General features: G+C 41.9%; 1 protein-coding gene across 2 annotated transcripts in view; it reads left to right on the top strand.

The window, feature by feature from the left end:
- Nucleotides 1-22,046, top strand: part of mao (monoamine oxidase) — a 162,715-nt gene that overhangs the window by 51,292 nt on the left and 89,377 nt on the right. The window contains exons 1-2 of one of the 2 annotated variants that reach the window (XM_072585166.1): nucleotides 7,840-8,154; nucleotides 18,786-18,880. In XM_072585166.1, the coding sequence (XP_072441267.1) occupies nucleotides 8,121-8,154; nucleotides 18,786-18,880 (129 nt within the window). In that variant the 5' untranslated portion in view covers nucleotides 7,840-8,120. Of the gene's footprint in view, nucleotides 1-7,839; nucleotides 8,155-18,785; nucleotides 18,881-22,046 lie in introns of those variants that run through there. The other variant, XM_072585165.1, reaches the window with a different exon arrangement.

Below are 22,046 nucleotides of genomic sequence, written 5' to 3'. Positions count from 1 at the left end.
GACAGAAATGTCCTTTCAGTGGGTCAGATTTGCCATGAGAGGCCTTAGAGAGACTAGCACATATCAGATGAGTGTCTATGGGTGTGGGCTGTAGGTAGTTGGTCATGGAGGATGCTGTGATGCCTAGTGACTAGGCAGAGGCAAGCAACAAGCTGAATTTATCAGGTACCTGCTCTGTTTTCATTTTGTGAATTCTCAGCGTGAAGCTTGTTTGGTAAGATAGCCAGCTGAATCTTCGAGGTAAATTGCACCATTAAAAAGATATTTAACAAGCTACAATGCCCCTTCATTAGTAGCTCACTGCAGCCGAGTGTAAACTGCCTTGCTACTGAGCAAATGCATAGAAGATAAAGTGAGATGCTGCTGAGATCAGCTTCACCCAGACTGCTTACTTAATTCCATCATAAATCTCAGCACAGCCAAGTCACTCAGACCACCAAACATCAACCCAAGATCTGTGTACTTTCTCACAATCTCTCTCTCATGCACTCTTTTCTCTCTCCTCTTGCACTCACTGTCCTTTCCTTCACACTGACTCACTTTCTTTCTCTCTCTCACTCATGCAGTCTCATTATTGCACTCTATCTGCTCTCTTGTTTTCCCATGCACACTGTCTCTCTCATGCTCTCACTATTGAACTCTTTTGCTCCTTTGTGCTCTCTCTCTCTCTCTCTCTCTCTCTCTCTCTCTCTCTCTCTCTCTCTCTCTCTCTCTCTCGTGCTTTATCATGTGCTTTCTGTAGTACATTCTTTCTCTCGCACATTCTCTCCGTCTCTCTTGGACCCTCTCTCACTCTCTGTCCTTCTCACACTCTCTTGGTCTCTTTTTCTTTCATACCCTTGCTCTTTCTCCATTCTGTTATGCTGTCTCTCATGTCCTTTCTCTGTTGCTCTTTCCGTCCTTCCTTCTTTCCGTCTCTCTGTAACATGCTGTCTCATGCACATTTTCCCGTGCAGTCCCAAGTGCCCTCTCTCGCACTTTCTCTCCTCTTCCATTTTGTGTCCTCTCTTGTGCTCTTGTCTGCTTGCTTCCTCTCTTCTCACTCAGCTGCTCATTGGCTCTTTCTTTCACTCTTGCTGTTTCTGTCATGCGCTGTCTCTTGTATTCTCTCTCCTGTGAGAGCTCTGTTTCCATCGCGCACACTCTTTCAATTGCTGTCTATTATGCTTGTGCACTGCCTCTTCCTATCTTTCTCTGGCTCCTTCATTTTCTTACACCCACACATATTCTTGCTCTTGCTCTTGTGTGCTCTCTCGGTCTCTCTCTTGCTGTTCGCATTTTTTCTGACTTGTGAGCCCTTCTCTTGCTGTCTTGACATGATGTCGAGGTGCTGGTGTTGGACTGGGGTAGATAAAGTTAAAAATCACACAACACTAGGTTATAGTCCAACAGGTTTATGTCCTGCCTTTCTTGTGCTCTCTTTGCGGTGAAGTATTCAATACCTGGGAGAAAATTTATGATTTATCTCCTACCAGTTGCTGTTGGCTGTTGCCTCTAACTAGTAGCTGAAAGACTTAACAATGAAGATGCCAGCTGCCCTCTGTTTTCAGCAAGCAGCTGAGAATCTGGAACCAAGGTCTTGGAAGTAGAAAAAGACCACCTCGCTAATTCTTGATGCTTCTGAATTGTGTTTCGTCAGTTCTTTCATTCTGTCCATTTTGTGTGTGTGTCTGCAAGTATGGGTTGATAATGCATTCCAGTTTTGTTTGCTCTCACAGTGCAAAGGTAGTGTCTCTACCGTTGAGCCAAGAGGCCTTGGTTGAAGTCCCACTTGCTCCAGAGGTGTTTAATAACATCTGAGCATCTTTTTTTTGTAAATATATTTATTTGCAAATTGTTTTAACTTTATAAGCACATAAAATTATTGAAAAATACAATCAATAACAAATATCAGTATAATAATAACAAAACAAATTAGAATACAACTACTGTCTACCAACTACTAACCTACTCTATAATACAAAACAAACCCTAACACTGTGCAAAGCAACACCAAAAAAAAGAAAAGCAAAAAAAAACTCTCAAAATACAGAACAGCTCTGCTCAGCATAAAGCTCTCAAACAAAGGAACAGGAGCATTGTATACATACCCGTATTAACTCAGACTCCCTCCAGGGCCCAGGGCTTGACAAATCTAACCAAACTGCTAAGACAGGTGCCCTAGTTAGGATAACTGACAAATCTGTATCCAAATAACTCCAGTAGGGCAGCCATGTCTTATAAAAATTGTCTGTGTGGTGCACCATGTTTGTGAAAAAGTCCAAGGGAATGTGCTCCATAATTAATTTCTGCCATCCCAGCAAGCCCGGCAGGTTCTCAGACACCCAATTCATCAGCATATTTTCCGTGCACAGTATGCAAGAATATTAAATAGTTTCTTCCCATGTCCGCCTAAAGATGGTAAATTCGGTAGACCTAAGAGAGGTATTGAGTCTACTATAAGTCAGTCCTCCCTATCTCCCCTGTCACAGCGCTCCAATAAACACAGAGCCTATGGCATGTCCAGAAGCAATGGGTAAGAGTACCTATACTTATTTTACATTTGGGGCACATTAAAGATACCCCTTTTTCTAAACTGTGCCAGATGAGCCCTGTGCAGAACTTTTAACTGCATATGTCCTATTACAGTTTGAGATCTTTCGTGTATTCTCCCATATGTTCTCCCATGTTTCAGAAGAGATGTCCACTCCCAGCTCTTGATCCCAGACCTCACATAACCGATTAATATCTTACCAGGCCCTGCTACCCAGCAGGCGATAGAAGGCACTAACCAAAAGGGTGCTTGTGGAACGTAGCAACAACCTCTCTGTATCGGGCTTATAGGGCTTAGTGAGAAGCATAGTCTTCTTCTGGATGAAATCTGAAAAAACCTGGAAATAAAACGGAAAAGGTCTCTGCTGGGCAACCCGTATTTGCGGCTCAGTTGCTCAAAAGACATAACCTCTCCCTCAAACAAGTTTCCCAAACTAGAAACTCCTCTCGCTGCCCATAGTTTGAACCCTGAGTCCATCATCCCTGGTCGGAACCCTGGCATGCCAACTATAGGTGTAAGTGGTGAAGTCATGGATAAACAGCCCTCACTCTGACACATCGCCCTCCATGCCTTGACTGTACTAATGACAATGGAGTTTCTGGCAATGGTCCATAACTGTCCTCCTCTTATCCATGAACAGTAGGTTAATAAGAGGGTACTTTGCTTGGGAGACCTCTATATCCAGCCATATTGAGTTCAGATCGTTACCTACCCAATTGCAGACAAAGGACAGTAGGGAACTCCATTGATACCTCCTGCTGTCTGGGAAATCAACTCCTCCCCCTCCTTGAGGCAACTGCAATTTAGTAAGTTTGAGGGATCACCCACGATGCCAGACAAAGGAACCAAACAACCCCATAAGCTTCCGCAGCGTTGACCTGGGAAACATTTTATAGGAAGCATATGCATGGGATAAAGCAAACGAGGAAGAACATTCCTCTTGAGAGATATTCGGCCCAGCCATGAAATTGGAAGAGCCTCCCATCTCTGGAGATCTCGCTTAATATTGTGCAGCAAGTGAGCAAAGTTAGTCTGAAATAACAGATCAAACTTGGGGGTAATAAAAATGCTAGGTATCGAAACCCTGCCTGTGACCACTTCAACTTCTGGCACATCCTTAAGGTTCCCCAAAGGTGCAGCCTCTGATTTTGCAAAGTTAATCTTATATCCTGAAATAGCCCCAAATGAATTGATATATTGTATCAAATTGGGTACGGAGATCATCGGGTTCAATAAAAACAGAAGGACATCATCCGCATACAGTGTAATCTTGTGTGCCCTTGATCCCGCTTCTGGAGTGGTTATGTTGACGTTCTGATGAATGGCCTCTGCCAGCAGCCCTATCACCAACAGTGAAAGGGGGCACCCTTGATGACTACCCCTACCAATCCTAAAATTTCCAGACTTCACCCCGTTGGTGATAACTGCGGCCAGAGGGTGGTGATATAAAACCTCCCCCTACCTAGCAAAGACCCCCACCCAACCCAAACTGTTCAAAGACATAAAAAAAGATACAGCCATTCCACCCGGTCAAATGCTTTCTCTGCATCTAAGGAAATCACCAACCCCTGAATTGATGGTTGCTGACAAACCTGGACCATATTCAGGAACCTTCTAATAATATTAGACGACCTACGGCCCTTTATAAAGCCTGTCTGGTCCTCTTTAATAATATGGGCAACACCCTTTCCAATCTCAGTGCCAGGATCTTAGACAGAATCTTAAAATCTGAATTTAATAGAGAGATGGGCCTGTATGAGGCACAATCCTCAGGAACCTTCCCCTTAAGAATTAAGGAAATATTAGCTTCTCTCAAAGATGATGGTAGGCATTCATGCATATAGTGATTGCACATCTCCAACATCGGCCCTGACAGGATCCCTATAAACTCCTTAAAACTCACCCAGAAGACCGTCAGGGCCAGGCGCTTTCCCACTCTGAAGTTGCCTAGCTGCCTCCTGTATTTCCTGAACTGTCAAGGGGACACTAAGGAGAGAGAGGCCTGTTCCAAGGTTACCCCTGGGAGGTCCAGGTTCTTAAAAAAAAAAGTCTCCATTTTAGCCCTCCTGTCTTCGCAACCTTCAGACCGATACAATTCAGAGTAAAAGCTCCGAAAAGCTTCATTAATCTTTTTAGCATCATATGTAAGAACCCTGGCACTGTCTCTGATTGCAGTCATGGATTGGTGAGCACGCTAGTCCGGTACACTAAATACTTCCCTGGCCTATCCCCATATTTGAACAGCCTTTGTCTAGCAAAAGCAAGTTCTTTCTTTGCAAGGTTTGTAGCTCAGGTTGAGGTTTAGGGTGTAGGTTTGCTCGCTGAGCTGTAGGTTTGATATCCAGATGTTTCATTACCTGGCTAGGTAACATCATCAGTGGTGACCTCCAAGTGAAGCGAAGCTGTTGTCTCCTGCTTTCTATTTATATCTTTCTCCTGGATGGGGTTCCTGGGGTTTGTGGTGATGTCATTTCCTGTTCGTTTTGACCCCACAACTAGGAAACAAAATTACATATCTCCTAAGAAAATTACACAATTCCGGACAATTAAACAAGACAATTCCAGAAAATGAAACCTGACGGGACCAACACCCCACAATTCTACGGACTACCATAAACCAGGAGCCCCTCAGACCTATAGTCTCACTACCCAGAACACCAACTTACAGACTGGCCAAAGAACTACACGCAAGACTGAAATACCTAGTAGAAGAATCACAGCACTCCATCTACTCACCCAGGAATTCCTAAAAATCATCAAAAACACCAAAATCGGAAGACGAAGCAATGATCTCATTCGATGTAACAGCACTGTCAACCTGCATCAACATCGACCTGGCAAAGGAAAGACTTACCACACTTTTAGAGACCATCACACACCCCAACCATCATCAATCACATTACCAACGTAAACATCATGAAGCTAGTGGACCTGTGCCTCACCACCCACTTCACCTTCAACAACATAATCTACAAACAAACCAACGGCACACCCATGGGATCTCCACTATCAGGATTCATAGCAGAAGCGGTAATGCAAAGACTAGAACAAACAGCCCTACCAAACATCAAACCAAAAATCTGGGTCCACTACGTAGATGACACCTTTGTCATCACAAAACGAAACAAGATAGAGACATTTAACATCATCAACACCCTCACAGGCATAAAGTTCACCAAGGAGGAAGAAACCGACAACAAACTCTCATTTCTGGACGTCACAGTTGAAAGAAAGGACAACGGAGACTACAAACCTGCGTATTCAGAAAACCGAATTACACTGACCAAATACTTAACTACACCAGCACCATCCCAACACACACACAAACGAAGCTGAATCCGAACACTATTCCAACGAGCCACCCACACCGCAGCACAGACGAACTTCAGAAAACAGAGGAGAACCACCTATACAACGTATTAAAGAAGAACGGATACTCAAAACATAGTGCGCAGATTCCTCCGGAACAAACCACAACAAGCAGACCTAGCACCGCCAGAAACCCTAACCAACTTACCATACATCAAAGAAGTTTCAGAAATGACAGCCAGACTCTTGGCCTTAACTTCCGAATATACTGCCGTGTGATCAGAGATAGCTGTATTCCCAATTTTGCAACCCATAATTGAATCCAGAAGGGCTGAGGGAGCCAGAAGGAGATCGATCCTCCATGTGACATTTATGTGGTTTGAAAAAAAGGTGAAGTCCCTGCCGGTAGGGTGAAGACATCTCCAAATATCCACCAGCCCCAACTCTTTACATAAGTCAACCACCTGCTTGGCCTGCGAAAAAGTAGTTGGGGTCCACAAGGCATCCTGTCCACTGTCTGATCCAAAAGACAATTAAAATCTGCACCCCCCCCCCCCCCCCCCCCCAATAATAATGTGCCATGTTCCAAAAGCACTCAACTTAGAGAAAGCATTATTCAAAAATTTGAGGGAATGGCTGGAGGACAGTAGACGTTTAAAATGCCATATTCCTCCCCATGTATTAGGGCCTTAAGTATCACAAACCGCCCCTGCTCATCTTTTACCTGCTCTAATAATGTGAACGGCAGATTTTTCTGGATAAGTACTGCTGCTCCCCTACTTTTAGTAGTAAAGGATGTAAAGAATACCCGGTCATAACCCCCCTGTGGTAATTTCAGGTATTCCCCATCTTCCAGATGGGTTTCCTGCAACAAAGTGATATCAACCTTTTTCCCTCTAGGCTAGAAAGCTCTTTTTTTCCCTTTTAACAGGTGAATAACTTCCCTTAATGTTACAGGTGCACCATTTAATAAAACACTTAGCCATATCGCCTTTCAGAGACCCTTGAACACTGGGAGGGAGAACCCTGCTTACAAAGCACAGAGCATAAGTAAATAAGTAAGTCGAAGAGTAGTTTTTGTATATAGAATTCTATCATAACTATAAAACAACTATTACTGCCAAAAAACTACTAAGAAAGCCAACTATAAAACTTTGAATGGAAGACTCTTTCCCCGTGCCCATAGGGGGCACTCACTGTACCCATCCCTTCACAGCTCCTTCAAACCCGGACTGTGCCCCAGCCTTAGGCCAGAAAATAAAACCAAGGAGATGATCCTTAAATCAACAGAAAAAAGACAAAGTCAGGATGAGCACTCCACCCATCCCTGACTTCATGACACCCCTAGTTGTGACTAAAAGAGAAACAGAACAAACCCAAAAAAGGGGAACAACAAAGAGCGTTCACAAAAATTCCCATCAGAAAATCCAGTTATTTTTTAAAAAAAGGAAAAACTTATTCCAAGGTCTTTTTCTCCCCCACCCCCCTCCCCCTTTCGAAAAAGGAGATTATTAGGGAGAAAGAAAGGAAGAGAAAACATGGGGAGAGAGGTAGAAAAGAGAACAAACATTAAGCGTATTCTTCAGGCCAATCCATCTGTTTTAAAGTGTCCACAAAGCTTTCAGCCTTATCCACCAAATCAAATGTATAAACTGAGTCCTCGTGGCTGAAACAAAGTACTGCGGCATATCTCATGGAGTACTGGATGCCCAGGCTCCTCAGCGTCTATTTAACTTTAATCGAAGGACTTCCTCTTTCAGATTAGTTGCTGGAAAAAACATGATTTTTGTCCCCTTCTATAGCAGTGCCTGTGAACCTTTTCCCAGGGATCTGGAAGCTTCTATGACTTTTTGCTTGTCCTTCTGAGTAGAAGTGCACTAGGACCTGGGCGGGGATGCTGCACCGGCCCTGACCTGTGCACTGTAACCCAATATGGCCTTTCAATCTGCAACCTGCTGGACTAGATGTGAAGACCCAAAAACTTCAGCAGCCAGTTTTCAAAGAAGCTGACTAGCTTCTCACATTCCTCACCTTCAGGGAGCCTGACAATTCGGAAATTTATCCTCCGACCTCGATTTTCAAGGTCGTCAATGTGGTTTTGCAAGGTCTGCGCCTCTCGCTTCAGCATCTGGATCTGACTGGATGAGGACTCTATTGCAGCTTCCGAGGCCTTAGTTTGACCCTCCACCACCTCCAGCCTCTCCCCAAGGCCCTGGCTCTCCTGCTCGTGCTTCTGCAGCATGGATGTGATAGGTTGGACCTGAGCACAAATCTCCCCATGGATCTCCTCAATTGCAGCCCTAATCTTCAAGGTAAGTCACTCTCCATCGCCGCAGCCTATTCCTGTGAGTCTGTCAGGTCCCCGGGGGGGTTCATGAGGGGCTGCTGTCTCTGGTATGCCTGATGCTGCAGGGGAGTGTCCTCCCTGCTGCTGTTTGCTCGCTCCTTTTCCCTTTGGCATCCTTCCCACTCCCAAATATTAACAAATATGTTCTGTCAGGTTTTAAACTAATACTTCCACCACATAAGTTGGCCAGGGATGACAAAAAACACTAGTATGCCTTGGCTGTTAGGCAGAGCTGGATTAGTGGTGCTGGAAGAGCACAGCAGTTCCGAAGCTACTTGGATGCTGCCTGAATCGACATTTTGGGCAAAAGCCCTTCATCAGGAATAAAGGCAGTGAGCCTGAAGCGTGGAGAGATAAGCTAGAGGAGGGTGGGGGTGGGGAGAAAGTAGCATAGAGTACAATGAGTGAGTGGGGGCGGGGATGAAGGTGATAAGTCAAGGAGGAGGAAATGACCTGGGAGTTGCAGAGGGAGAGGGACTCCCTGACATTCTTGTAGCGAGAGGAGGAAAACTTCAAGGCAGGCATCCTTGCAAGAGGATTTGCAGTAGGGTTAAAATCAACTCGGTAAAAACAATGACTGCAGATGCTGTCCACAGCAGTTCTACAGAATCGCCACCATCTTGCCGAGTCCGCTCTGAGCATGTTAATTAGGAAAAAAAAATCTAAGGTGAAGCCTCAAGACCAATTTTATGTGGTACACTGGCTGCTGATTTTTGTCACTTGCAAATTGCTTTAGTGACTGGACCATAAACATTACAACTTGGTTGCTTCATAATAGCAGGTTGGCTGGATATGCACTGAACAGATTTCCGGTGGATTGAGGTAAGACATGCCCCTTTTATTTGATTTGTGTGCCTTTTCAGGGGCAGGTACAGAAATCACAGATCCTAATCCCACCGTGACCTCCCAGCAGCAAGTGCCCAGAGCTCTGGATCACAGTTTGTGAGCCCATTATTGATGTAACCCTCTCACCACTGTCATGGGCCCTGTATCCTGTAGGGGGAGCTGTAATGGAATGGCTCTGCACTGCCTTTTCACCCTTGTGTTCAAATCGAACAATCCTGGGTCTGAGAAAAATTGGCACTTTGCTTCCAACTTTGTGAAAAACATGTAAGAATCTGGGAAAGGTGCTGATTGCTCAATTTTTTTCAGTTGGTTCTCAGGACCTATTTTATATTCCGGGAAGGAAGCAATCTTGGTAGCTGTGAAAAAAAAAGACAATTTATAGGTTCATCTCCCCTCTTCCCTCAGGCACTAGCTTCTTGGATTGTTGAAAATGCTTTTCAATCTTTGCACTTGAGGCAAAAGGTGTCAATGATAAAGCAAAATGATAACACTGAATTTGGAAACTGTCATGGCTTTGATTGTAAATTTGTCATTTTTATATTTTAGAAATTTTAAACAAAGTTGTTGATTCTGAAAAGAATAGCTTATTCTGTGATTGCTAATAGCCAAAGCAAGCCTCCGTTTTTACCAATCTGCAGCCTGTTGCACAGTAATTGGGAACCATGGAAACAACTGTAGGTACCAAGGTTTATTGCCTGCCTGGATCTAACCTGATCTAATAAATGTTATGTAATATCCAGCAAATACTAAAGCCTTGTTATTTGCTGTAGTTTGACATGATGTTATTTTTTCAGTCTGCAGTCAAGTGATAAATAATTGGTGAAAACCACATTCAACTAAATGGTTCCTTTTTTTTCTTTAAGATATTTGAGAGAATATCTTAAATATTTTCCCATGCTGTACAATTCTTCAAAATAGTTTTGAATAGGATTGTGCCTGCCACTGCTGAAGAAAATCTCCCAGAGAACTGGTGCAGTTTCAGACCAAACACAGGGACGGCAGAAATGCCATTTGCACTTGAATAGAGTCCTAGAATCCTAGAGATGTACAGCATGGAAACAGACCCTTCAGTCCAACCCGTCCATGTTGACCAGATATCCCAACCCAATCTAGTCCCACCTGCCAGCACCCAGCCCATATCCCTCCAAACCCTTCCTATTCATATACCCATCCAAATGCCTCTTAAATGTTGCAATTGTACCAGCCTCCACCACTTCTGCTTGGAAAAGTTGCCCCTTGGGTCTCTTTTATATCTTTTCCCTCTCACCCTAAACCTCCAGTTCTGGACACCCCCACCCCAGAAATATTAGAAAGGTCTTCTGAGAAAAACAAGGGTCGGTCTGCCATCTTTTGTGGACCTCACTAAATATTTGACCGTGTGAGCAGAGGCTCTCCTGTGGATGGAAACCCCTCCAAAATAGTATCCTGGAAACTGTGGCCTTAACTTGCTTCAGTACTTTCATGAGTATTCTGAGATTGCTGCCATCTTGACACGTCTGTTACCCTTGCCCCAACTGTAGTGGCTCTCTCCTCCTCTCCCAGTGGAGCTGCTGGCAGGACAATACTGTTGTATCTCCCATTGTCCAGATTAGCTGTGCTCCTACATGTAGTCTCTTAACCGGGCATCTCTGTGGGATTAGGTAGTCAGGTGCCACCAGTGGGCTAGGCATCTGCCTTTTCGATCGTACTCTTAGAAAGTCTTAAAAGGTCATACAGTTTTGCTCCATGAAATACCTTTTCTCGCAGATTGCAAGCATCACCACTGAGGAGATGAAGCATCTATTTTGGAAGAATCTTGAACAAAGCTGGAGGCTTGGAAACTAGCACCTCCACAGCGAGTGGAAAGGGTTCTGTATTTGATGCTGTACTGTTGCCTGTAAAACCTTTTGAGGACCCACACAAACTATAGTCATGAGGCTTGAACTTAGCTTTCAAGTTTTCTTTTTCCTTGGATTGCTTATTTACAGCAATTTCCAGCTCATGGTGATTGTGTATCTTGAATCAAGTTGTTTGACTCTTGCATGATTTCATCTGAATTATAAAATGTGTACTACTTAAAACCAGGTTTTAAATCTTATCTGAATAACCAAAAGTGAAGACGAGCGGTATTACTAACTTTGAAAAGTCAATGTACAAATATTAATAACTGACTTTGTAGATTTTATTAGGTGGCTGTCACTTGCAAAGTCTTTTGACAAACGGGGACATTAACTTCATTATCTTGAGTGCTAAGTGTCAAAGGTTTCGAGTTGTACCCTGTGACCAGGAGAGTCATCACCTTTTCTCAGTAATGCATAACTGAACCTTTGATCTAGACATTCTTAGAGTTAATCAGTCAAGAATGTCAGCTGCCATAATTTTAGTGAAGTGTTAAATCGTTTAAAATAAAGCTTACAAACTTGCATGATTTCTGAATCAAAATCTACTCCAGAGTCCTAAGCCCATTATCCAAGCTGACACTCTGCTGCTGGAGGGAGAGTGCTGCATGATCAAGAATGTTGTGTTTAGGATGAAATGTTACACCAGAGGCCCAACGAGGCTCTCCGGTGCACATAAAAAATTCCTTGGAACAGCACAGGAGCTACCCCTGGTCCTAGCACACTTACTTACTTATTTTTCAAACAATAAAGTCTGATTATCTGGTACTTATTCATTGCTGTTTGTGGAGCTTGTTATAAACCAATTGGTTGCACCATTTTTGATATAACAGTGATTACATGTCAAACTTTAAGTACTTCATTTGCTGCTTTGTTGGAAAACATTTTGGAAAATCGAGGTTTTGAGAAGTGCAAATCTTTCCAATGCTCTGCAACTGCCCTCTCTAAGCAACTGGAATTTTGTCTAATGCATGAATTTGTCCAAAACTAGAGGTATTGAATATAAGATAGTCTAACAGATTCAAAAGGAAAATCTGAAAAATGTTCTTTATCCAGTGAGCGTTTAGAGTCCAAATCATGCAATCCTAAGGAGTATTGGAGTGAATAGTATTGATGAATATAAGGAGTAGCTAGATGAGCATTTGACAGAGTGGAAACGATATGGTGATATATGAAGTGTTAGAAACAAAACTCACTTCTAAATCAGCCAGAGACAAAGCCACACAATTTGGACAATTTATTATGAACTTGCAAGTCCGGGTACCCCGCTAGCCTGGCAAAAAGCGCAAAGGTATCAGTTATGCAATCATTTTTATACAGTTTGCGTGTTGCAGGCTCACATCCCCTTTCCCTATTCTTACCCTATCATTTATTTCATCTCATTCCCTTATTTGGCCTTTACTTGTGACTAACCTTAAGATAATTACTTCACTTGTTTTTCTCTTTCCTTATCTATGTACCAGGCTGTCCTTGGATGTCTATGTTCCTTGTTCTGTTACTATAAGCTTTATTGTGAAAATGCCCTTACTACTACTTTTGTGGTCAGCTACAACACTCCATAGTTATTTCCTAGCTTAGAACTATTTTCTTTAAAACTACTTCTTTAAAAGACCCCCTATATTAATTAAAGTCTTTGCCTTAAGTATACTACATGCTACAAGAATTCCATGACCGAATGTCTCAACCCCCCCCTCCCCTGCCCCCCATCTACAGAAATGACACTCCACTAGCACTTACAACAATTACATTTCTATATCGCCTGCAGAAAACTACATTTCTTTCTTCCCACAGAAGGGTAGGAGGATGCTTATGTGGATCACAAATACCATGCTGTAGATTAAATAACCAATTGAGAATGAATGGCTTATTCTAATTATATAATGAAAAGAGAATTTATATACAATCGAAGCATGTGAAATAATTTTACATACATTATTGCAGGTTTATGACAGTAATATAATATCTGTGCTGAATGATCATGAGAAATAGTAGACTCCATGGAGGTGAAAAATTGGCAGCTGGATCCAATTCTAAGATGAAAATAGGGTGCTGGAGAAACTCAGTAGGTCTAGCAGCAACTGTGGAGAGAGAAACAGTCACTGTTTAGAGTCCAATAACTTGTCTTTGGACCTGAAACAGTGATGTAATGACTGATCACTTTTAAAAGGCTTCTTGAGCTAGTTTCTGTATGACCATGGCAGCTGCAAGGCTGCTCTGACAGATTTCGAGAATAGCACATTTGGAACAGGACAAGATGTGAATGCTAAAAGGTACCATTCGAAAACGTTTAGCTGTTTTTAGAAAACCTGTAGAAAGTGAAGTTGAGAATGGCAGGAAAGAGAATGTGTTTTTGCTGCTTCCTTCTGCCCTCCCCCTCAGTTGTTCCCCACGTATCTGTGGGCAAGGGACTGTGATAATGACAAAGTTGGGCAGCATGTTACAGTCCAAAACAAAACCATAAGATGCACTCCACTGAGTACTGCAGGGTTCCTCCAGTGTTGCAGACAACAAGGCATTGTTTATAAGCTCCAACAGTGTGATCGATGACATTTCATACAGCGGTTTGACTCTCATGTGCACACTGCCTGCCCACGTATGTTCGGATTGTGCAGGGGAACGAGAGGCAAGCCATGAAAATCAGGAAGAAGCTATAACAGTACTAAGTTACTAACATTAAATGGAAGCTGTCTCAAAAAAAATGCTTAGTCCAAACTAAGTTCGAAACTCAAAAACTGAAATATCCTTGCATGACATAATGTTTGGGAAAAGCAGTGGTGATCAAAGAGAACTAACTCTATATCTCAGATATAGGCCAATTGACCTGTCAAATCTCTACTAGCTCTTTCAAAGGTCAATTTAACTAGTTTAGCTGCCCTGCAGTTTCCCCGTATCCCTGCAGTTTTTCTCTGAGACAAATGAACAAAAAGCTGTAACAAGGTTAAATTTTGTGAAGGGAGATATCAATATTTATTAATTATAGCAAAACTACTTAGGGATAATTCAGCATTTCTAAACTTTTTTAGTCATTATCTTTTAATCAGGTCTTGCTATCCGAGAGTAATATGGTAAAAATTGAAAGTTTATTGCAATTTCTTATTTGGAAATAACAAATCCTTTGCTGCAGCAGTTACAATTTACACGAAAGCAGCAAATGCACTAGGTACTGGAGGATGTATCCTATTTTTGTTTATTTTTGTTACGAGAATGACAAGACTTTTTTTATCAATCCTTGCAAGTTAACTGTAGTTACTCAAATTGTGACATTGATCATAAAGTACTAATGATCATACAATTCACTTGGCACTGGAGTTTACTTGGAGTTTACAAACAACTGGAAAGTGAAAATTGTTGGTTGGATGTTCCAAATCCAGTTTGTGATGGAAATAAATAACCTCTTAGTTTGTTTATAAATAATCCATGTTAGAGAGGAGCACATAACTGTATGAAATATTCTTTGATTTTAAGTTGTGATATACAAATCTGGATTAGACATGCTCATTCAGGTCATCTGAAGGTGTGCTACATGTACAATACTTGATTTCCAAAATTATGGTGCTTTATTGATGAGGTTACCTCTCCAGGGTCACAAACACAACTCCAAACTGCTTGCACAACATTCAGTTACCCAGTCTTGGAATTATAATTACCCTTACCTCCTGACTCCTCAAAGCTTGTTCACCATCTAGAAGGCACAAGTGAGGAGTGTGATCAAATATTGTACCGGTTGGTTGCAGAAGGTGCCTGATGATATCCAAGACAAAGCAGCCCACTTGATTGGCCTCAAATCTACAAACCTTCACTCCCTCCACCATTGATGCACAGTAGCAGAAGTTTGTACTATCCAAAAGATGCACTGCAGAAATTCACCAAACCTCCTTAGAGCAATTTCCAAATCCACAACCAATTCCATCAAATGCACAAGGGCAGCAGATGCTCGGAAGCACCTCTCTCTCTACCTCCATATCCACTCCGTTTACTATTTGCATAACCTCTTTAATCAAGGCACCTGTAATTCAATGGTTTTCAATACTGACATGACCATCTTTAACCACTTCCTTCTATCCCCCACTTGCACAGTTGCCTCTAAGTAATTACATTTCCTTATACTTGAGGTCTGTGAAATAGATGATTCCACAAGTCCCTTACAAATGCACTTTTACCCTTACAACTGCTTTGCTTTTGGTCTTCCTTTAACATGCTGTTTTAAAGCTGTTGGTCTGCTTAACTAGTGCCTTGCTTTCGTCATTTTATATCCTATTCTCATCAATTGTTTCCTCTCCTGTTTCGGTTGTTACAGATATTCACGTTTTCAAGTCCAGCAGCTCCTTGTGTAAGCTTAACTGGCATGCAACTGCTTTAGCCATATAACAAGTTTTACCTCTCCATCCTGTGCAAAAACTAAATACTACTTCAGCATTATCCTATAAATCAAATGTATTCTGTGAAATTGTTTCTCCTCTGTCAACTAGTTCCTTGAACCCCCTCCCTTGTTCCAACACTATCACCCCCCCCCTCCCCTTCCCCCCCAACACCAACATATACAAAGAGGCAAAAACAGATTGCTGGAAAAGCTCAGCAGGTCTGGCAGCAACTGAGTTCTGAGGAAGGATCACCAGACCTGAAATGTTAACTGATTTCTCTTCACAGATGGTGCCAGACTTGCTGAGCTTTTCCAGTAATTTCTGTTTTGTTTCTGATTTGCAGCATCTGCAGTTCTTTTGGTTTTTATGTATGGTCAAAGAGACCTCAATTTCTTTGAATAATATCATTCTTCATGTCATTCAGCTGTCTAATCTGCTGTTACACATCCACTAGCCCACTAAGCTAAAAGGCCCCTCTTCAAAGTCACAAATAGCATACTTAGTGACTGTGGATTGTGTTGCAATACCGTTTTTGTCTTCCTCTTCCTTAGCCTTTTTACAGACATTTGACCACAGCATTGTCTTCCAAATGCACACTTCCACTTTCCAGTTCAGTGGGACTGTCCTTGCTTTGACCCATTCTTACCAGACTGTTTGCAAGCTCAGCATCCTTCTTGATCTTGAACCGCCAAAGGTTGCTGCCTTCCATCTTCATTACATTGCCTGTTTCCACCTCTATAAAGGTCTGGTGCTCCTGAAATCTTCATCCAAAGTGCTGTCACTGCCAGCCTTGGTTATTCCCATTTTTCTCTTTGATCTCCTCCATCCTCCACACCGGATAAATTTTATCTTCTTGAAACCAGGTACCATGAACCAAATCCTACTCACTAATATTTAAAAACCGAAAATGTTGAAAAAACTGAGCAGATTTAGAACCTTCTGCTGAGAGAGAGTGTTAACATTTCAGGTCTATATCCTCTCATCAGATTTCCAGCATCCATTATATTTTGCTCCTACTCCATTTATCTTTGAGCTAACTTAATCCCCAGCTGCTTAAAACATCAAATTTCAAATATCTCACCTTTTCTGCTTAAATTCTTTCCTGATTGTTTCCTCACCCTTCCACAGTATCCTTCTCCGGTTTGATTTCCACTCAAACCTCCAGTTACGATGCTCCCTCCTTTATTGACACTGCCTTCAGCCAACTTGGTCCAATGCTGTTGAATTCTCCTCTTATAACACCCTCCTCTCTTCTGCCCCCTCCTTTTCCATAGAATGCATGTCATTTAAGCAGAGCCTTCGTCACCCTGTGAATAATTACTTATTTCTTGGGCTCAGTGGTCATTTTTGTTTCTTGGGCTGCTGTCCTATCTTAAAGGGGATGGATATAAAACGTCATAGTCAAAGAGCTGTATAGCATGGAAACACCTCCTTCAGTCCAACTTGTCCACGCCGATCAGATATCCCACATTAATCCAGTACCACTTGTTAGCACTTGGCCTATATCCCTCTAAACCCTTCCTATTCCTGCACCCATTCAGATGCCTTTTAAATGTTGTAATTTTAACAGCCTCCACCACTTCCTCTGGTCACTCATTCCATACACTCATCACCCTTGGCATAAAAAAGCTGCCCCTTAGGTCCCTTTTAAATCTTTCCCCTCTCATCTCAAACCTATGCCCTCTAGCTTTGGACCCCCCAACACCTCCCCCTACATCCGGGAAAAGACCTTGGCTATTCACCCTATCCATATCCCTCCTGGTTTTATAAACCTCCATAAGGTCTCAGCCTTTGACACTCAAGGGAAAATAGCCCCAGCCTATTCAACCTCTCCCTGTAACTCAAATCCTCCAACCCTGGCAACATCCTTACCAAGTTTCCCAACACCCTTCCTGTAGCGGGGAGACCAGAACTGAATGCAGTATTTCAAAAGTGCCGAACCAATGTCCTATACAGCTGCAACATGACCTCCAACTCCTATACTCAATACTCTGACTAATAAAGGCAAATATACCAAACACCATAACTATGTTGTCAAACTGTGACTCCACTTTCAAGGAATTATGAACCTGCACAGTAAGGTCTCTTTGTTCAGCATCACTCCCTAGGACATTACCATTAAACGTATAAGTCCTACCCTCATTTGCCTTTCCAAAATGCAGCACTTCACATTTACCTAAATTAAACTGCTTCTGCCACTCCTCAGCCCATTGGCCCATCATATCAAGCTCCCTTTGTACTCTGAGGTAACCTCCTTCACTGTCCACTACACCTCCAATTTTCTGTCATCTGCAAACTTACTAACCATACCTGTTATATTCCCCATCCAAATCATTTATGTAAATGATGAAAATCAGTGGGCCCAGCATCGATCCTTATGGCACACTGCTGGTCACGGGCCTCCAGTCTGAAAAGCAACCCTTCACCACTACCACCCACTGTTTTCTCTCTGCGAGCCAGTCCTGTATCCAAATGGCTAGTTCTTCCTGTATTCCATGTGATCTAACCTTGCTAACCAGTCTCCCATGGGGAATCTTGTTGAATACCTTTGAAGTCTATACAGATCACATGCACTGCTCTGCTCTGATCAATGCTGTCTGTCACTTCAAAAAAACTTAATCAAGTGAGGGAGACATGATTTCCCACGTACAAAGCCATGTTGACTATCCCTAATCAGTCCTTGCCTTTTCAAATACATGTACATCCTGTCCCTTGGGATTCCCTCCAACAACTTGCCTACCATCGACGTCAGGCTCACTGGTCTATAGTTCCCTGGCTTGTCCTTACCACCCTTCTTAAACAGTGGCACCACGTTTGCCAACCTCCAGTCTTCCGGCACCTCACCTGTGACTATCGATGATACAAATAGCTCAGCAAGAGGCCCAGCAATCACTTCTCTAGCTTCCCACAGAGTTCTAGGGTACACCTGATCAGGTCCTAGGGATTTATCCAACTTTATGCATTTTAAAACATCCAGCACCACCATCTCTATAATATGGACATGTTTCAAGAGGTCACAATTTATTTCTCCATGATCTCTATCTTCCATATCCTTTTCCACAGTAAACACTGATGCGAAATTCTAATTTAGTATCTCCTCCATTTCCTGCGGCTCCACACACCGGTGGCCTTGCTGATCTGTAAGGGGCTGTACTCTGTCCCTTGGGACTCTTCTGACCTTAATGTTTTTGCATAATCCCTTTGGATTCTCCTTTGTCATTGTTGTCAGAATGAACTGGATTTGAACTCAAATCCCACTTCATTAAGAAACAAGCTAAGTCGAGGCTATTTTAAATCTCCTATTATGCAATGAGAAAGGGCTAATTAATAATTTTGCTGTAAAAGAACCTTCAGGGAACTCCTCATTAGTTGCACTTTATTTCTATGAGCTTAACAGTGCCAGGAATAAGGATGAAGTGAGGAATCCTGCACATACCATTCCAAATTTTATTAACTATTGTTCTTTACCCTGCTCAAATTAAGTTTCAATTTTTACCTTTCTTATCCTTTAGGTCTTTCAGCGGCCAAGCTGCTAACAGAATCTGGACAGAAGGTGGTGGTCCTGGAGGCCCGTGACCGGGTTGGAGGCAGGACCTTTACAATCAGAGTAAGTATGAATCATTACCAAAAACAAACTGTGTCCTTAGATGTCATTGTCACCTTCTAGCAGATCAAAAACACATCTGTGAGCAGAAAAGTGACAAGAATCATTGGCTGGTTGTTAACATCTAATATGTTCTGAAGGGATACTTGAGGCCTAATGGAATGAGGGAATGGATTCTGGATATAGTAAGGGAAGGGTTAATGAGTTATTAAGTAGTTTATGAATATAGGGACCTGTAATCAGTGTGGTGTGAGGTTTTATGGAGTGTGATTGACTGAAATAAAACTCCCTCACTGAAATTGTGGACATGAATTCTGTTCATAAACATTTATTTACTAGTATAAGTTAAAAATCACACAACACCAGGTTATAGTCCAACAGGTTTAATTGGAAGCACTAGCTTTCAGAGCGACTCTCCTTCATCAGGTGGTAGTGGAGGGTTCAATTCTAACACACAGAATTTATAGCAAACATTTACAGTGTGATGTAACTGAAATTATACATTGAAGAATTAATTGTCTGTTAAGCCTTTCATCTGTTAGAATACAGTGATAGTTTTACTTTCATGTGTAAATTACAAAACCTTTTTTAATAAAAAGTTGCATTCTTGGGTTAGCTGTTAACAATGGGTGATAGCTAGACAATACGTTGAAGGTGTTGGCCTCCTGTGTTCTGTCTATCCCAAGATGTTTAGATTGATTCTAATCTAAAAAGTGAGATAAGAGTTTTACATAAATTCATGCAGTTTTTGAGCAAAGTACAATGTAACCCTGCAAGTACAAATTCACCCCACTGTGTGTGTGTGTGAATGGTGTTCGCCTGTAGTGTGACATGAACCCAAGGGCCCGTTTGAGGCCCAACTATGGGTACCGAATTTAGCTAGCAGCCTCTGCTTGGCAACTTTTCTCTGCTGCCTGTCCCGAAGTCCACCAAATCATACCTACGAGTAGGTAGCATTGGATTCTGTGTTTTATTTTTCAGCTGAAGAAGAATTAAGAGATTAATGCGTAATGTCCTTGCATGGATTGAGAATTGGTTAGATAGCACCATTTAAATACTACCCTGCTATTCTGCTGTTCCTGCAGTGGGTGGCTTCACACTTTTCCATGTTATGCTACACCTGCCATGCAGTTGTCCACTTTCAATTTGTCTAAAATAACCCAAAAACCTCTGTACATCCTCCTCCTCATCAAGATATATCTTCAGCAAATTTGGAAATATTACATTTGATTCCCTCATCCAAATTATTGATTATACATTATGAAAAGCTGAGTTCTGATCCCAGTGATATCCCACTCGTCAATGCTGAAAATAACCCATTTATTCCGATTTTGTTTCCTGTGTGCTAACCGACTCTCACTCCATGCAAAGATATTACTCTTAATTCTGTGTGCCGTAAGTTTCCTCCGTGACAGTAAAAGTACAACAATTTGTGATGTATGATATTTAGATTAAATTCCCTACAATGTGGGAACAGACCCTCTGGCCCAACAAATCCACACCGACCCTCCGAAGATTAATCCACCCAGACCCATTTCTCTCTGACTGACTGACTACCTATCATTATGGGCAATTTAGCATGGCCAATTCACCTGACCGGCACATCTTTGGACTGTGGGAGGAAACTGGAGCACCCGGAGGAAACCCATACAGACAATGGGAGAACATACAAACTCCACACAGACAGTCACTTGAGGCTGGAATTGAACCTGGGACCCTGGTGCTGTGAGACAGCAGTGCTAACCGCTGAGCCACTGTGCCACCCAAATATTGTTTTAATTATTAAATGACAACTGTACAAAATGTATTAGCAGATATCAACTCATTGCATACTTAAAAAGCACAACTCAACTTGACAAATAATGAAGTTCAATTTATGCTTAAAGTACAGTTTAAGAATAGTCTTAAACATACAATATGTAGCCACAGAATCAAAGCTATTTATCAGCAACAGTAAGCTTAGCTCAGTTAAACATTTGTGACTAAGTCGTTCAGAGAATTTGAGTGATTTAGGTGAATCTCAGGCGTTCTTTAGATATTGGATGAATATTTTTGCAGCTGGAGGATCTTGAACTAAGTCTTGTTGATGGCCTGCTTTATGAAGAATAGGAGAATTCCACAAATGACATCTATCATTGGGAATCCATCAATTGATTAGAACACCTCAGCTCTATAATTGGTTTCACTGCCTCCAATCTCTTCAGAAAAGCCAAGTTTTCTTCTTCGATTCTCTCCTGCTCCTGCTGTCTGTTTAAAGTGTTGTGATTAAACTCTAATCGATTTCTGTTTACCGGAGTCCGTCAATGACCATACTGTTAAAATATTGCATTGTGCAGCCAGTAAGTTGAAACATACTGAGATTGTGGACATGCTATAAAAATACAGCTTCTTTCTTCCTTTCTCAATATATGGCAAGTGAGTGACTCCCATTATGTTACCTTTATATATTCATAAACCTGATACGATAGGGAAAGTTCTGGTTTCGTAAATGTGATCTGATGGGGCAAAGTTCAATGAGTAAGGCAGAGTTTCTGCTATTAATATTTTTCTGGTTCACCATTCTGTAGTACTTTTCCAGACATTTCATTATGCAGAAACTAAGTTATAAAAGCATTTCCAGATGGCTCTGTCTCAACTACATTTTAAAAAACATAGTTCCCACAGACAATCAGGTGATGCAGTTATCTCCCAGCCAGGCCTGTTTTCATGTACTTGTCCACATCACTTCATTTGTATATTGTCATGTCCAATTAATCCTTATTGGTCTGGTTGGAAGATATGTTTAAGCCCAACACCACATTCCATCCCTTGACATCTTCAAACGGATGATCAAGACCTTACATAAGGACGTACACATTGTTCCAATAATCACAGGCTCTTTATATGTGTGATGAAGTCTAAGATTGGCTCATGCTAAATTGGCGGTAGGTCATGCCTGGATTTTAAAAATTCTCCAGCTCTTTCTCACTGTTACTCACCTTGTGGACATTTCTTCAGTATTTTCCCCCTCCGTCTCCAATTAAAGTTTTTATCTCCTTCTACTACTCATTGTTTTAAAGGCAGTTTCTCTGTGGATTATATCTTATCATTTTAAACTATACCTTTTGTGCTCTTCCAGACCATTCTATTTGGTCATGTAGGTGTACATGAATGAGACCTATTCTTCAGT

The sequence above is a fragment of the Chiloscyllium punctatum genome, chromosome 15, assembly GCF_047496795.1.
Source record: "Chiloscyllium punctatum isolate Juve2018m chromosome 15, sChiPun1.3, whole genome shotgun sequence".
Taxonomy (NCBI): domain Eukaryota; kingdom Metazoa; phylum Chordata; class Chondrichthyes; order Orectolobiformes; family Hemiscylliidae; genus Chiloscyllium; species Chiloscyllium punctatum.
Note: the sequence above shows the minus strand (reverse complement) of the source record. Positions and strands in the feature narration are given on the sequence as shown.